Below are 17,431 nucleotides of genomic sequence, written 5' to 3' on the forward strand. Positions count from 1 at the left end.
TTCGTAGAAGTCTGCGGAGCTGATTTCACAACTTCTGTTCAGTTCGCTATAACTATCAACAATGCAAACCCTTCAGCAACAGTTTCTCACAGTAAGATAGATACAGTATCACTGAAATAAAATTTTCACATATATTCTTTAATGATGTGATTGCGTCAAATTTTAGTTGATTTTATCAAAAAATATTGTTTTTGTTATTAGTTGATATGTTGGTTGTTGTTTTAGGCAATCTCACTTTCAAAATATTTGAAGATTAAAATTGACAAAAATTGATCGCGGTAAAAACGCTCAGAAAAAGGATGTGCCCAGACTTGCTCAAAATGAGGTATATAGTGAAACAATCTGTCTCTATATTTTGTATTCACATCGGCTATTGTGATAAAAGTCTAGTCCTACTCGGCTCTATTGGCATATATTTTATTTTGTAGTTGCTCATGATTGCTAAGATAAAATTTTAAATCTAGCTCCAGATACATTATTATAAACGCTTCAAACGCCTCAAATTAGGGAAATTAAAAATTTGTCATATTAGTTTCCTCTAAATGCTGTGTAAACATCTGAGTATCGACTACGATTCTGCCGGTCTACGATAATAGCCAATCAAACAAAAAACATACAACTTGCCCTTCATTGACACCATTCATACACTTTTTTTTACTATGTAAGTCAACTTTAGGAGTTTTTAAGTGCCTTAATGAAGCTACACGCTAATGTACATACGGGATGGTTGACGGATCGGGATGGTTAAAAAATGTCAATTGCTGGTGACTTATTTTCAAATATTATGTTGTCAGTCATTGACTCCAAATCTGTTGTTCTTTACTGACTTCAAATGTGTTGTTGGTAACTGGCCATTTCTGATGACAAAGTCACCAGAACACCAACTCAAGGGTTTTTCATCTAAAGATTGCATCAACTGGCTGACATGAGAGAAGTTGCGCTATATTTGTTAATAGCACTTTAACTGATTAAAACATGTCAACTCTTGCCACCTGTTATTATGTATTACCTTTCAGCACCTGCTATTATGTGACACATTGTCACTTGTCATTATGTAAGCTCTACACAGCTATAGATTTGTGGCTTCGTGATTGGTAGGGGTTTTGTATCTAGCTCGTAACATTAACTGATTAATGTGCTGCCAAATGAGCTGCTGAATGTTTCTCTATACATGTACTAGTAAGCTGGCAATACCCTGCGCTGTGAGATATCATCATCATGTGTAGTAAATATGTGCACAAGTATTCCGTGATGCAGTTAGGAGATTGAGTAGAGCAGTTAATAGTGCGCTTGGCTGGGATCCAAAACCCGGGCTCGACTCTCTAAATCAGTGCTGCCCAACGTCCGGCCCGCGGGCCGGATCCGGCCCATGAAGCCTTAGAATCCGGCCCGTGCGTCAGTCTTTAACTTATTCCTGTTATTAACGCAGAAGCTTACAACTGTTATTTTTCTTCGAAGATGATTGGCTACTAATCAATAGTTTTCAGTTTGAAGAATTCAGTAGCGTTAGGTCAAAAATTAGTGTCTTTGCTGACATTGAAAAATTGATAAAAAGTGAAGTATCACAGCGTGTACGATTGATTGATTCGATCGTCGAATCAAAAGCCTCAGGGCGCTCACCTCAGCTGGTTGAAGAAGGACTGCTGGGAAATTACCATAGATATTTCAATAGAAAACGCTGAACTTTTTACCGCTTATTGAAATATCTATGGTATTTTCCACCGAGGCGCGCACGCCTTATTGACTTTCCGCATCAATAAAACTGGCTTTTGAGGTGATTCAATTTCAAATATACTCCAGCACAACCTTTGATAAGGAAGCCTTCTTATACCGATGAGCAAATTACAGTAGTTTCTTTTTCACAATAAATTTCAAATTTTGTTCATCCATGGCGTCGGCTAGAAAAATCAGAAAAGTAGACAAGGAGAATCGCAGGTTTAACGAAGCATGGACAAATTTGTATTTCTTTGTGGAATCAAATGCAAAATGTCTTTGTCTGATCTGTGGTGAAACAGTCGCAGTTCTAAAAGCTGAAAATGTGAAACGGCATTACACATTAAAGCACGCTTCGACCCATAATCGTTATGAAGGAGATCAACGCAAGGAGAAAGCACTTTTACTTCAAAAGAATTTAGTCTCACAACAGAACATTTTTCGGAAAGTAGATGATGAATCGAAAAAGTACGCCAAAGTGAGTTTCGTCATTGCTGAAAAGATTGCACGCAACATGAAACCTTTTTCGGAAGGAGATTTTGTCAAAGAATGTATCACCTCGGCGATTGAAATTCTGTGCCCAGAGAAAGAGAAAGCTATAAAATGTGTTAGCTTGTCGCGTAATACAATAACCCGAAGGATTGAAGAACTGGCCAAAAATACGAAAATGCAGTTGAACGAACTTTGTAAAAACTTCGAAACTTACAGCATTGCCATCGACGAATCTACTGACATTACTGATACACCACAACTGGCGATTTTCGTGAGAGGTGTTGATTCAACTTTTAATATCACTGAAGAATTACTTGCTCTATGCCCCATGAAAGGAAATTGCACGGGTGCTGCTGTTTTCAAAGAAATCGACACTGCACTCGAAAAGGCGGGACTGACTTATGATCGTCTGGTGGGAATTGCTACCGATGGTGCACCGGCCATGATCGGCAAGGAGCAAGGCTTGCGTGGTTTCATCCAAAGAAAACTGGAATCCCTGAATGTGAGTAAAGACCAAATATTGTGGTACCATTGCATTATACATCAGGAATCACTTTGCTCCAAAATCTTTAAGTTTGATCACGTCATGGATAATGTCGTGAAAGCTGTCAACTTCATTAGGAGTCGTGCATTGAATCATCGACAGTTTCGAAATTTTCTCGATGAGATAAACGCCGAATTTTCTGGCATTCCTTACTTTACCGAGATCAGGTGGCTCAGCCGTGGACGTACTTTGAAACGCTTTTACGATATTCGAGAACATGTGGCAGCATTTCTTGAAGCAAAAGGAAATTTATGCATCAATTTTGATGACGACAAATGGATGAATGATTTTTCTTTTCTGGTGGACATTACAGACAAACTGAATGAGTTGAATGTGCGGTTACAAGGAAAAGAAAAACTCATCCATAATTTGTTTGGGGAGGTGACAGCTTTCCAAAAGAAACTGGATTTGTGGATTGCTCAAATTGCTGACAGCAATTATGCCCACTTTCCTTGCCTTCAGAAACAGTCGCACATTTCAACCATGAACCGGGAATTCTTTGTGAGTGAGTTAAAACGGATGCAGGAAGAATTTGCCAGGAGATTTAAGGATTTCCGTGCTTGTGAAGACCAGCTGAAATTTTTTTCAATGCCTTTTGACGTGGATCCTGCTGATGCCCCCGTTGAGCTTCAAATGGAATTGAATGAATTACAAAGTGATTTTGATGTCAAGAGTCAATTTTTAAATAGGAATCTGATGGACTTCTACAAATACGGTCTGCCTCACACTCAATTTCCAAATCTTACATGCTACGCAAAACGCTTTCTCGTTTTGTTCGGTTCGACATGGATGTGTGAATATCTCTTCAGTCGCATGCAATTAATAAAATCGAACAAAAGAAATTCTTTGAGTGACGCTCACCTCGAAGATGAACTCCGACTGGCCTTAACAAATATTCCGGCAGACATCGAAAAGCTTCTTGATGACTCGAAACAATTTCAAGTTTCTCACTGATATTTTCGTTCATTACCGGTTTACATCTAAAATGAAATTGTTTTATTATTGAAATACAAAGCCATTTGAACAATGTTTTTTTTAATCTTGATAAATTGTTGAATTTATTTTATAGAATTTAAGGCACTAAATCAAAATTTCTAATGATCATTTCGTATTCATGTAATATCTGGAGACTATAATCTTTTGATAGCAATAAAAGTAATAGAAATACATGTAGTATCATATGTAGGACCCCCTATGTTTAAATTGAGTTATGAATTATAATTGTATAAAGGGTAATTTCTATAAATAAAAAATACAATCAATATTTACAGTTCTGAATACTTTTCCAAACCATTTCAAATAGTTCTATTAAAGAATGTAAGACTAGAAATGTGAGTCCGGCCCACTGGCGTCATTTTTTTTTAAATTCGGCCCATGTTCGGAAAAGGTTGGGCAGCACTGCTCTAAATGCTCTTAGCGTGACTTCGGACAGACAGACACGGCTCTTATTATAGTAAAGATTGAAGTAAAATACAAGAACTTGCAGAGCTGATAACAACTATTCATGTGATAATCACAGACAACCTTTTATGATATACTTTAACAAGATATTCTCCATTTTGACCTCTGATCATATGCTAAAGAATGAAAGAAAACGAAACATTAACAGAATTGTAACCTCAACTGTTTAAAACATAAATTGGTCTCTTCGACATACTGAGAAGGCCTCTTAGACTTTAATTTAACTTATGACCTTGACATGCATATTCATGGTTAACAATTTTACTTTTCCAGTTTGTCGCTTTCTTTAGCTAAAGGTATTGAGCCAGTTTTCTCTCTAATAGAGATACGCGTAATAGGATTGATAATACAGCAACTCTGAATAAATATATTTTTCCTGTTTTTCCAATTTCTGCACACTTCTGCTCTTAGCTATTCTTAGACATACAAAACATTGCTTACATCCTGCATAAAGGCAAGAGATCAGCGTTAACAACAGACTAGCACAGTCATTAGACCCAATCTTGAGACTAGAAGCTTTAAACCATGCTACTGAACCACCTGATCTGGTCTAAAGTCATGACTCTCAGGAAACTCACTGACTAATTCCTGGTTCTGTTTGTGCTATAAAGTGCTTTAAGCACTTTCAGCTGAAAATTCTCATAAAAAACTAAACAACCTGCTCTGTACTCCACTGGATAGTGAAATGACGTGATTGGCAATGATTATCCTTTTTGAATTACCTGAAAAAGTTGCAGCTAGATCCGTAAGTCGACTGACATTTTTCATAGCATAACAGATCATCTTTCACGCCTAACAATGTCTGGCTATTCGGTCTGTTTTCAATGCCTTCATATATGTAGGTGTTCATCAGGGAGGTGAAGTCAGCATCATTAGCACAGCCAGAAGCTATACATAAGAAACCATCTTTAAAGGTTGACTTGCTACAAAATTCACATTGCAGTTATTTTGTGTCAAAAAGTTAAACCATGTTTTACTCTGCTGTGTTGTAGGTGCAAAATATGTGGAAATGTGATTACAAGCTCTTAAAAGCTCAAAAACGAACAGTTAATCGCAGCCATCACAAAAACAAAATGCCATAAGTTAGAATCTTTCCAAAACGGCTCAAGTGGGACATAATTGAGCACGATGTGCTTCTGTTTACACTTCCATGCAACCTCATTCATTGAAACGTTTTTACAAATATACTTTACGCATTTAATAAAACCATGTCTATTGTCATTACGTGTCTCTTCCATCATCATTGTAACGCTGTCACTTACTGCAGATATCTCAAAACCTAGCCTTAAAATTAGTTTAATTTTTCAACTTTAGCTCGAAGGAGTGCATATCATCCTCTGATAAACATGAGGAACCTGTTGGTCACCTGTGATAGTCGAAAAGTATGGCAAAATTTGTTCGCGTCATCTGGAAGGAAGTATGGATCACATGATCAAGTTATGGCTAGATGATTAGACCAGGCTGAAACGAAACTGTAAAGTAGCGAGCATCTATATTTGATAAGGGGTTTCCGGTAGAATCCAAAGTGTTTATCATAAACTAGTGCTACGAGACGTTTTATATTGAACCTTCTATTGGCCTTTCAATTCACTTGATAACATCACATGTCAAAACAATAACCATGTCGAGTTGAGTATGTCATCGAAATAAAGGGATTCCAACCTACAGCGTTTTCGTGATGGCTGCGATTAACTGTTTGTTTTCGAGCTTTTAAGAGCTTGTAATCGCATTTCTACATATTTTGCACCTACAACACAACAGAATAAGACATGGTGAACCTTTTGACACCAAATAACTGTAATGTGAATTATTTTGCAAGTCAGCCTTTAAAGTTCTAAATTTCACCACATGGTAATTTGTTTCCTTGGTAACACAAATACATTTCACATTTGCAACCAAATTTTCTATCAAACCACAGCTTAATGAAAAAATCACTATTTTAGCAAAATGTAATTATATGCATTATTGGAATGCTAAAAATGATCAAGTGTTTTACTAACTTTTCCATAGAATCTGACTGCCCTCAGAATTCCGATTTAAGGAGGTGGTTGGCAAGTTGTACGTAGTGGTATTGAGGTTGTAGTGGAAACAACCACTTGTATTCTGTACAACAAAGTTGCAGTAAGGGTCTGCGGCGCATATGGTAGCGCAGTCCAGCTACAAGAATACAATTGTGCACACATATGGTTATGCCATGCCTTATACTTCGGTTAAATTTGCAGCAACAGTCAAATTTAGTATTTCTACACACAGAAATGAAATCCAACCTATTGTTTACACTTATTGTTCCTTGTTCGCTTTATCAATGACTATGTAAGCTCGTTCAACACCATATACTTTTAAGCATTTTCAAAAGCTGCATTCTGATTATGCTGTTCTAGCATCCGTCTGTTATTCACTTTATTAACTGTACACAATCTGGCTTCAGATTTGCTATTATCATCATTGATTTTTCTCAGCTTTTTGTTTGCTAGTATACTGGTATCCGGTAAGGTCCCCTTTCCTCAGATATCCATTCCTTTCCATAATATTCTTGCAGATCCCAACAGAGTAGAAAACTGCTCTGTCTATTTCCTTCCTTTCCATGCCAAACTCCTCTAATTCTTCTCTTAGATTTGCCACAGCTCCCAGTGATCCAGTCACAACAGGTATCACACTCCCCGACATCCTCCACAGTTTCACTATCTCTCTAGCCAGTTTCTGGTACCTACCTCTCTTTTCTTTTTCACTCTCACATCACCAGGAACAGCTATATCTACCAACCACACATAATCTAATTCTCTATCTAGAATTAATGTCTTGTCTCCTTGCCTGTATTATATGGTCTGTTTGTATGGTGAAATTTCACAGTACTTCGGCCATGTTGTTCTCTGCAGCCTTTTCTGCTACACGGTCATACCAGTTCTTTGCATGCGGTAGCTCATACTTACATGTACAACACATGTTCCAATGTACAAGCTGTGTAACTTATAATGCCTCTTATATTCACACTGAGCAAGAGTTTCACACTCACTCAGTGTGTGAGCCATAGTTTCCTCTCTCTCGTTACACATCCCGCATTATGGCTTTCCTTTTCGCTTTTCTATACTGACTTTTCTACATCTTGCAAGTAATGCTTGGTCTTGTGCTGCAGTTATCATTTCTTCAGTTTATTTTTCATAAATCCATCTTTTATTCCCTTGCAATAACTTTTTCTTCTATAATTCTTTATCACCTTCAGGTATTGTGTATGCAGAGCCTTTTCAGACCAATCTTTCTTGTTTCACTCCTCCATTTCATTTCTGTACTCTTTTTGCTCCTGTTCTTTATTAGTGCCTTCAACAGTCTTTCGTATCTCTTGTTTTTGTCTTTGATATAATCCGACAATCTATGCTCTTCAGTATGTATCATCATTTTTACTGATTTCAGTCCTCTCTCACCCTTCTTGCTACAGTTGTGCAATACTTACTCCGGTATTATTGTCATTATTATTAATATTATTATCATAATTTTTGTTGAACTGTTCTTAGCTTTATATTATCTGTCAAGCCTCATTCTCACTATGCTCTTGGTACGTAGTGATAGGCTGTTTATCCTTGTAGCTGTTACCTTTTCATATAGTCATATCCTCTACTGACTGCCAGAAAATAGACATTTTTTTCCATGTGCACAACCATCTGCTAGCTATAAGCCATCCAGCTTGGATTTGCTGCTGTTTATCTCTGTTCTGTTGAATACTATTTTTGTCTAAATTTCTCTCTTTTTTGCTGTATATATGTAAGGTCTCTGGGTCTCAATTGAAAATCTTCTTGTTCACTGTGTGTTTCTATATTTTTATGTAATTCTATATTTTTCTGTACAAGGTTTTTTCTATTACTGTACACACTGTCTCATTGACCAGGCTTTTTGTTTATTGTGTCAATTTGTTGGAATAATTTTGGTTCTCTACCTAAACTATTATCTTTGTCCTTTTTAGACTTTATAAACAGGTTTGTAGATCTCGTATAACTCTACCAAAAATGAATTAATTATTTAAAGAATACTCCATGAGAGTCTATGCTACCAACTAGCTCGTACTATCTGAATATGGACTGATAGGTATCATGTGAATAATAAACTAACTAATAGACAGAGAATAAGCTCAACAAGTATAAAATGTCACCCTTCTATGTTCTATCCGTTTACAAAAAACATCTATCAGAATTTTACCTACATGATTACACAAGACCACCAATAAATTAGGCGATATATATATATGCATTTTTATATCATCTAATGTATTATATATGTATATATATACCTATACTACCACAATAGGTAATATATATATATACAGAAGATATATAAATTGGAAAACTAAATAGTTTACTCATCTTTTTTTGCTGAAAAAAAGATAAGTGAACTATTTAATTTTCCAATTTATGCAGCTTCATCTTATGTTGAGCACTCTGATTTTAGTTCTAAGTATGATACATTATATATATATATATATATATATATATATATATACATGTTCATATACAGGACAGATAACGCAGTTGATAAGGTATCGGGACAGTGATCATTAGGTCCTATGTTCAAACCCCAACAACTGCACCCTTCTTGTGGTCCTTAGGCAAAACCCTTGCTTGTATAACGTCTACAACCTTTATGGTGAGTGCAATAACCAAAGCCATGCCGGCTTGGACGTCGCCCGGTCAAACAAGGTCCGCGCTGCCTGTAGCTGAACCAGGACAAGGCAGTAGAAAATGGGCTACTGGTTCAAAACGGATGAAATGGACTCGGACTGATAACACGGACCTCATGCAGTGCTACTTTATGAGTGAACCTCAAAAGTGGGGCTATATGGGAAGGATGCGTCAATTGTGGATAAACATGCGCCCTGAATTGCCACTAACCGCTAAGCAACTTGTAGCTCAGAGGAGTAACATAATCAAGCGGCACCTCATATCAGAACTTGAGGTAGATGAAATTAGGGAACAGTTCATCCAAGTAACCTCGACCAACGAGGAGTGCATATCAACACACACAGTCACACATACATGATCTTGTGTTGCCTCACAAGTTGAAGAAGAGACGTGCACTTTGGCCTTGACCCAAGAGTGAAGGAGCTTGCGGAAAATATCATCAACAAGATGCCAGCTGCTAAAGACCAAAAAAGACCATTCTGTGTGCACAGATGGCCTAGAAATGCCAATTGGTACCATCCAAGATATAGAAAAAGGGTACAAGTACTTGGGGATTATGCAAAACAACATCAACAATGAAGCCGAAGTGCGTCACAAAGCCATTACCGAATACAAGAAATGGCAATCAAATCATGGCAATAAATACCTACGTACTGCCAGTAATAAGATACCCAGCAAGCATAATTAAATGGACTGAGAAAGTCATCAAGAAAACAGATATAACAACTTGCAAACTGCTTACAATGCATGGAACACTCCACTCAAAATCTGATACTACTAGATTGTATCTCCATAGGAAATATGGAGGTAGGAACTCAAAATCTGTGCAGCAGACAGTGAAAGAAGAAGAACAACGCATCTAGAGTTAGTGCTAAAATTACCACCCATATGGGTTAACCAGGGTAAGGAAACAATTGTATAAATATGTATATATATACATACATGTATATAAATAAACGTTTAAATATACCTAGGTACATGTATATGTATAATCAAACGCATTCTGATAGATCAACTGTGCTCAAAACAGTCACTAGTGATGTATCCGAGAAGCTAAGAACGGAATGTGGAAGGCGATATTTGAGGCCAGATGTTGAAGGCTTCTCACATCAGCTTCTCACCTCCTTCTCTGCTCTGCCAAACACAAAAATTTCAAAGTATGCAGCATCCTGATAAGCGATGTCGAATTCATCTGAAATGCAAGAGCTGCGACTACTACCTGCACCCGAAGGATGACTTTGAACAGTACCACACAGTGCTGTAAACATTTGATAAAAAAAGATAAAGATATAAAAGACATAAAGATTTGCTACAAACTGAGAACATGAAATTTTCATTTCCATTGTAATTGGATGCATATGGTAGGCATACGGTAGGCATACGGTAGGCATACGGTAGACATATGGTAGGCATACGGTAGACCTGTGTGTAAAGAAGTTCTTGGTTTCAGTAAAAATCATGTTTCGGCTTAGCAATTACCAGCATATAGCGACTATTGATTCAAACATTGTCTTTAACCAAATGAGCTAGCAAGATAATTTTTAGGGCAACAGTTCTTTATATGTTTTGATACAAAAGTATATTAGATTGTATGTTTTACCTATATAATATGCCTACTGCCTAGTTCGAAATGAACATGAGATATTTTTGAAGTCAATATTCTAAAATAGACTCTTGTTTTTGGTTATTTTCTGTAAGAGAAAAACGCTGATACAGACTTACAAAATGTATATCAGTGAAAAGATTATTTTCTGCTGGTCATTTTGATTATACAAGTTAAACAGAAAATAAGGAGATTATGTGCTATTTTGAGAATGGCTATTTGGCTACATCCAGGCTAAGAATGAATTTTGTAGTGAATGAGTTAAGGTGTTTGCTGGGCCCAATAGATCAGTTTGTTGGATACTGTCTAGTGTCGTCTGGTCAACATGGAGTACCATCTTCTTGTTTCAGGTGATAGAGGCTTCTAAATGCACCCATCACCATTGGTATCTCTTGAGCGCTTGTGTTCCACATTCTGATCACTTCAATAACTAGGTATTGAGGCTTCTTGATCTTTTCTTGGTCCGTTTCGTTCACTCGCAAATCACCTGACTCAGCTAGATCTGTTATCATTGTTTCTCTAGTTCTCTTAATAATGATAATAATAATTAATGATAATAACTTAAAATGGAAAATAAGCTGTTTATTTTTGAGTTGATGATAAACGGACTAGAGATGTACGTGTATAGAAGGTCTTGCTACTTTTCTGATTCTTTTACTAAATGTTGATCGGCATTAGACCCGTGCCAGCTTGTACTAAGATGAAGTATGAAGTCTCCTCTGCATGGTCATTCAGTCTACAACTGTTGATTGACTTTCGCTGCACTGTCTGCGCTTCACCTTATTAGTGTATTATCTGTATTTCCTGATATTATCGTCAAACATGAGCTGGCTTCATTAACGCGATAAGCTTTATCGATTCTGACTTTTGACAAAAAGATCTCATCAATTTTTTGATTTAAATTTAGTTGAGCATCAAAAGACTTGGTGCGCAGCAGCCTGCTGTATGGCAAACCAAACTATCAACTGGTTATATCATGCACATGAACAATCTTAACTCTGCAATCAAACTGAGGCATGTCATGCAAGGCTGACTGAATCAATATGGCTACTGTCCGTGTTCACGATTAACTTTAAAACATTTCAAACTCTGGCAGCTAATCCGCTGCCTATAATGAAAGTTCAACCAGCGGACTGTATACAGTACAAATAGATATGACTAATATGAAAACTTGAATAAGATTGACTGGTATTCGATAGTTTCTACTTATACATTTGAACGAACAAGTTTTCACAGCAGCACTTTTATATTTTACTTTTATATAAAAACAAAATATCTTTATATAAAAATGAAATAAAAACTTTTTTGTTCTATTTTCATTACCATTTATTTTAATTTTAGTATCCAAAAAACATGAAATAGCACGCAAAGTGAACTGTTACCAGTCTGTATCTCAGCTACCTGCGCTTGTAAGTCCTGTGTTATGTATGGACTATTGTTCCTTTATACTATCTACAATCAGTAGATTTGAAGCTTTCCTTCATTCAACTTGAGAGCTCAATGTTTCAGAAACTATCTTAAGATTTTTTCACAATACTATCAGCCTTGCTGGCAAGCCTGTGATACTTGTATACATATTTCCAGGCTCACTAAACACCACAATTATATTATATTTGTCACTTAATAAATTACCAAATCTATTTTCTGAGTATGGCTCATCTAGCATTGTATGTTTTTTGTCTGTTGTTCACATTTCCTTGTTACTTGTTAAACTTTTCTCGATTATGTAATAGTTTTGGCATCCATCAAAGTAGTTTTTTTCTTAAACATTTGCTGTTTACTGATTTTTTTATTGATAGCCATTTGTCTCCCATATTTCTAAACTCACCTATCGTGCTGTTCTTTTTTATTTATTCCCTCGGCATTCTTCGCGAGAGCTGAGAGCCTTCTAAGAGCTGATATAGTCTTTATTTGCCAGAGCTGATGAGCAATCTTTATGTAGCTTTGAAGACTACATTGCTATTTTTGAACTCACTGAAGATGTTCCTATAAACATCTGTTCATCCGGGCATCTCAATACAAACTCTTGCTTAACCTTACAAGTCTCTGCTGACACCACGTAAAATGTAAATGACCTCCCGAAGTTAGCCTCAGATATCCAATGCATTCCTGGTTGCCAAGACAGCAGAGCAGATGCATTAGTAGTTTTTTAAAAAGCAGAGTGAAGAGACTGACGACGATTTTGCTGACTCATCATTGGACCCGCTGCTGTCTTTCAGTCTCCTTTTTTCCAGAAGAGGGTTTGACATTCGCTCTCATGGTTCTTCCTTAGCCTTCCTAAAGACCACCATTTAACTTCACCATTTAACACTGGTTCACGGGCTATCACTTTCACTGGTCATTAATTCTTACCACATGACCTCAATGACCTTATGACCTCTTCTCTTGATATGGGAATAAAAATGATCTATCGAGCATTTCTTCGTTCCTTTGGTATATATTATTTATGACTCAGTTTTAGACAAATTCGCAGGGACTTAAAGCTTATCAATTTCCTGTGAATATAACTGTGAAAGTGAGCTGTCAGTCATTAGAAATAAATAAGAATCATTGGAACACAATGTAGAGACAAGTGAGGTAGAGGTAAATGAGACGCACATAGCGTTCTTATGGTGTGATTCCCGGTAGCTACAGTAATATCATTACTACTGAATGCTCGGCATTGCCTGGGTAATAAAAAAGTTTTTGGACAGAAAATTAATTGTTATTTAGTGTACCGTATACAACATTTACCATTTTTAATTTTAAACTTCATATTATGAAAAAAATATTTTTTTACAGTTCAAATCAATGAAGAAAAAAAAGAAAACAACTGTAAAAGTTTTCAAACTTTTTCAAACAACTGCAACTTCTAAATTTCATATCATGAAAGAGGTGTTTTGTTGAAATAAATTAGAAGGAAAAATAAAACTGTTAGGTGCCTAAATGTAAATGTGAAATCATTAGCAAGTAATAGCTAAATATAGTCTGCTTTGCTATGATTACAAAGAAAAATTATTTGGTATACAATTATAGGATTTTAGTTCATTTTAGTGTTGGCATCATAAGGTGAAAATATTGTATAGAGTGGTAAAGAAACCGGTAGTAATTATCTAATGCAAACACTTAGTAAAAATCATCAGAATCTGCAGCATTAGGAAAATAGTAACAAAACAATATGTTAACCTTAGTAACTATAGTTACCTACAGTAACTTTAGGGCATTTTGTGGTGATGATCTGCAACAAAATGTAACATTACAGTGTACTACGTGCAGTACGTATTGCGGAGAGTTCTTACCTTAGAGACAGACGTATAACATGAATGTTGAATCAAACTTAAATGAGTTTAGCTTACTAAACACGTACCTACTTGAAAGAAGTTTTGGTATGTATTTTAGTGAACTTCAACTTTTAACTAAAGTTTTTTCACTTACTTGTTTGCAATTCCGTTTTTACTGTAACAAATAATGTTGAATTGAGATAGCGAGCAACATATATCTCTTTCCGGTGTTGTTCATCGTAATCAGTACAACAATTGCGGAATTTTAATTTTGAGAGAAATTTTTGTTGATATCGTATGGCAGGAAATAAATTCGGCCTAGTATAGCAAGGGCCAAAAAGCATTGTGTTTCATGAATGAAGACAAAAAATATTTTATAACAGGAGCATCGTATACCGTGCGTGCAATGTATCAATTAATACGTCCTTTAGCATGTGCAGTCGAGGAAAGGGTATATGGTATATGATAAGAGCACTAGAATTCTAAGTACTGTGTAGCTCAATGGTTAGATGCATGTGTAGAAACTTGTGGATGCCTACTTTGTGTGTTCAAATCCAGCATGAAACATACATATACATAACTATAAGCATATATGTACATGTTTAGGAGGCACTCCTCTGGCTCGAGTTTTACCCTCGTATTAACAGAGTTTTAATAATCATCAATCATGACAATATCAAAAATACCAAAATGAATAAAGCTTGTATCAAACATTAGGTTTATAAAATTTAATATTTCGTAATAGTCTTATGATTTTTATTAACCATAACTAATTACTATGTATTACTATTACTAATACTACTAATATAGCTCAACTTTTCAAAAGGTCGCCAAAATTCTGAAAGAACGTGAATTTGCCATAAGAGGTGCTGTGTTTAAAAGGCCCCCTGGCCAATTTTTTACTCATTGGATGAAAGAGCTTATTATAGTTTGATGAAAGTACGAAAGAAAGTATGAAAGACGAATTTTTTGTGGAAGGTCGGAGCAGTGATCTTCTTTACTGAGATGCTTTAGCATGCTTACAATATTTTAGAAATTCTGAAACAATAAACTTCCTGTAGTTATACCAAACTAGCCGTGACGTGAGCTTTTAAACAATTCTATTAATCTGCATTTGGACGAAAATAATTCACAAATATTTTTTCAAACATCAAATGTTCTGTTGAGAACTGCAGAGTACCATCCAAAAGTGAAGATCAACATGAGTGCATGTGACATATCTTTGTACAAATAGATTTGTAACTTACCAACACTTGATGGAAACTTGTTGAAAGGGAGTAAACTCAAAATGCTAAAGCTTACCTTTCTTGTTTCATATGCAGATATGAAATGCGCTGCAACAGGAATTCCAAGCCCATCTTGTCTTTCGACAAAAAAGTTTGTTGAATCTGTGAGTGCAATGCATAAAGCAATAGCACCCAACATCCACACACATCTGATTGTTAGCATCTTCCAGGTTGAAGTAAGTCACTTGGTTGAAGTAAGTCACTTAAGGGAAGTCCGCTATTGATTACCGAGACTGATGTTTAATATTTTCAGTACAAAAATCCTTATTTTATGTCATGCCAATGTACCGAATACTGATGGCAGCGCCTTTTATTTCTTTATTTTGCTGATATTGATTAGTAAAGAATGTTTGCCTGGCAGATGAGGTGATTGTATGTATTATTTAAGCAGAATAGAAAGCTGCATAAGTGCACAAGTTCAACCTATCCATATACATAGAGAAAGTATGATACATTTTGTCTTGTACCCATATCAACTGCTAGAGGCTATGGCAACTGAAGATGCCTCATCAGGTTAAGGATTACACTTGAGCTCTTGTTGACAATATACGACTATACAATTGCAAGTATTTGCAGGGGATTTATCTTCCGCTTGAGCGATCTGAGGCAGCAACTCCCATATAGGACAAATTCACAGATCTCGCATTCAATTTGGACAGGGATTTAAAACAGAAGTATTTGTGAGTGATGCCTACCAACAAAACATTAAAGCAGGGTGTGAGTGTTGTGACCCGTAGCTAGGCTTTTAACCAAAAATTACGTTCCATCCACAGAGAAAAAACACAATAGAAAAAAATAAAAAATAAGAGAAAGAAGAAAAAAGAAAGATAGAAAGAAAAAGAGAGAAAGGAATGGAAAAGAAAGAGCTAAAATGAGAGAAACACTAAGACAAAAGAATTAGGCACTAACAGCAACCAAGAATAATTTTACAGCATTACAAAACAACACCATTGTATACAAACGTTTTATTCAAACAGAAAGCAATATGCAAAGCATGTACTTCACAAACACAAATCAAAGCTTTCTTTTTAATATCATGCAATATTGCAATAATACGCTTTATTTCGCATGCCTTCCTGTCACACGTGGTACCACCATAGCATGCTATGCATTTAAAGTACATTTGTGCACAAGCTAAAAGGCAAACCTTCTACAAAAAGTTATTAGGGTTTGAGCAACATAATTTATGTTCCCTACGGCTATGATCAGTTATGTTATCTTATCGTAGGTGTATCCGCGATACTTGGATAAGCGCTGTGGGCTGGGACACTTGGCGGTATGCTTCTAGGTGCATCATTTGGAGGAACACTTTTGGCAGCAGAAGCTGGAGCAACGGAGTGAGCAGCGGAGCGAGCAGTTGCTTGGTCAGGAAAAGCATTACCTTCTTCATCATCAGGTGTTATGGCACTAGTTGAAACAAAACACACGCTACGAACATATATACTAACATAACACTATAGAAATACACCAACATAGCATTATAATAACATACTAACATAGCACTACAATATTATATTAACATAGTACTTTAATAATATACTAACATAGCACTATAACAATATACTAACATAGCACTATAACAATATACTAACATAGTACTATAACAATATACTAACATAGCACTATAACAATATACTAACATAGCACTATAACAATATACTAATATAGCACTATAACAATATACTAACATAGTATTATAACAATATACTAACATAGCACTATAACAATATACTAACATAACAATATAACAATATACTAACATAGCACTATAACAATATACTAACATAGCACTATAACAATATACTAACATAGCACTATAACAATATACTAACATAGCACTATAACAATATACTAACATAGCACTATAACAATATACTAACATAGTACTATAACAATATACTAACATAGCACTATAACAATATACTAACATAGCACTAGAACAATATACTAACATAGCACTATAACAATATACTAATATAGCACTATAACAATATACTAACATAGTATTATAACAATATACTAACATAGCACTATAACAATATACTAACATAACAATATAACAATATACTAACATAGCACTATAACAATATACTAACATAGCACTATAACAATATACTAACATAGCACTATAACAATATACTAACATAGCACTATAACAATATACTAACATAGCACTATAACAATATACTAACATAGCACTATAACAATATACTAACATAGCACTATACCAATATGCTAACATAGCACTAGAATAGTATACTAACATAGCACTATAGCAGTATACTAACATAGCACCAAAGTAATTTACCAACACAGCACTACAGTAATACTGTAACAGTAACACAATACGATATCACAATACATTGTAATAGCCAATACAGCTTGTAGGCATTAGCATGTAGCAT

The 17,431-nt window shown here is 35.6% G+C and overlaps 1 protein-coding gene across 1 annotated transcript; it reads left to right on the forward strand.

Annotated features, from left to right (window-relative positions):
* The first annotated feature begins 1,888 nt into the window (after positions 1-1,888).
* Positions 1,889-3,703, forward strand: LOC137409275 (general transcription factor II-I repeat domain-containing protein 2-like). Its single transcript, XM_068095555.1, has one exon. The coding sequence runs from the start codon at positions 1,889-1,891 to the stop codon at positions 3,701-3,703; it is 1,815 nt and encodes a 604-aa protein (XP_067951656.1).
* Positions 3,704-17,431: the final 13,728 nt, after the last annotated feature.

The sequence above is a fragment of the Watersipora subatra genome, chromosome 1 (assembly GCF_963576615.1).
Source record: "Watersipora subatra chromosome 1, tzWatSuba1.1, whole genome shotgun sequence".
Lineage (NCBI taxonomy): Eukaryota > Metazoa > Bryozoa > Gymnolaemata > Cheilostomatida > Watersiporidae > Watersipora > Watersipora subatra.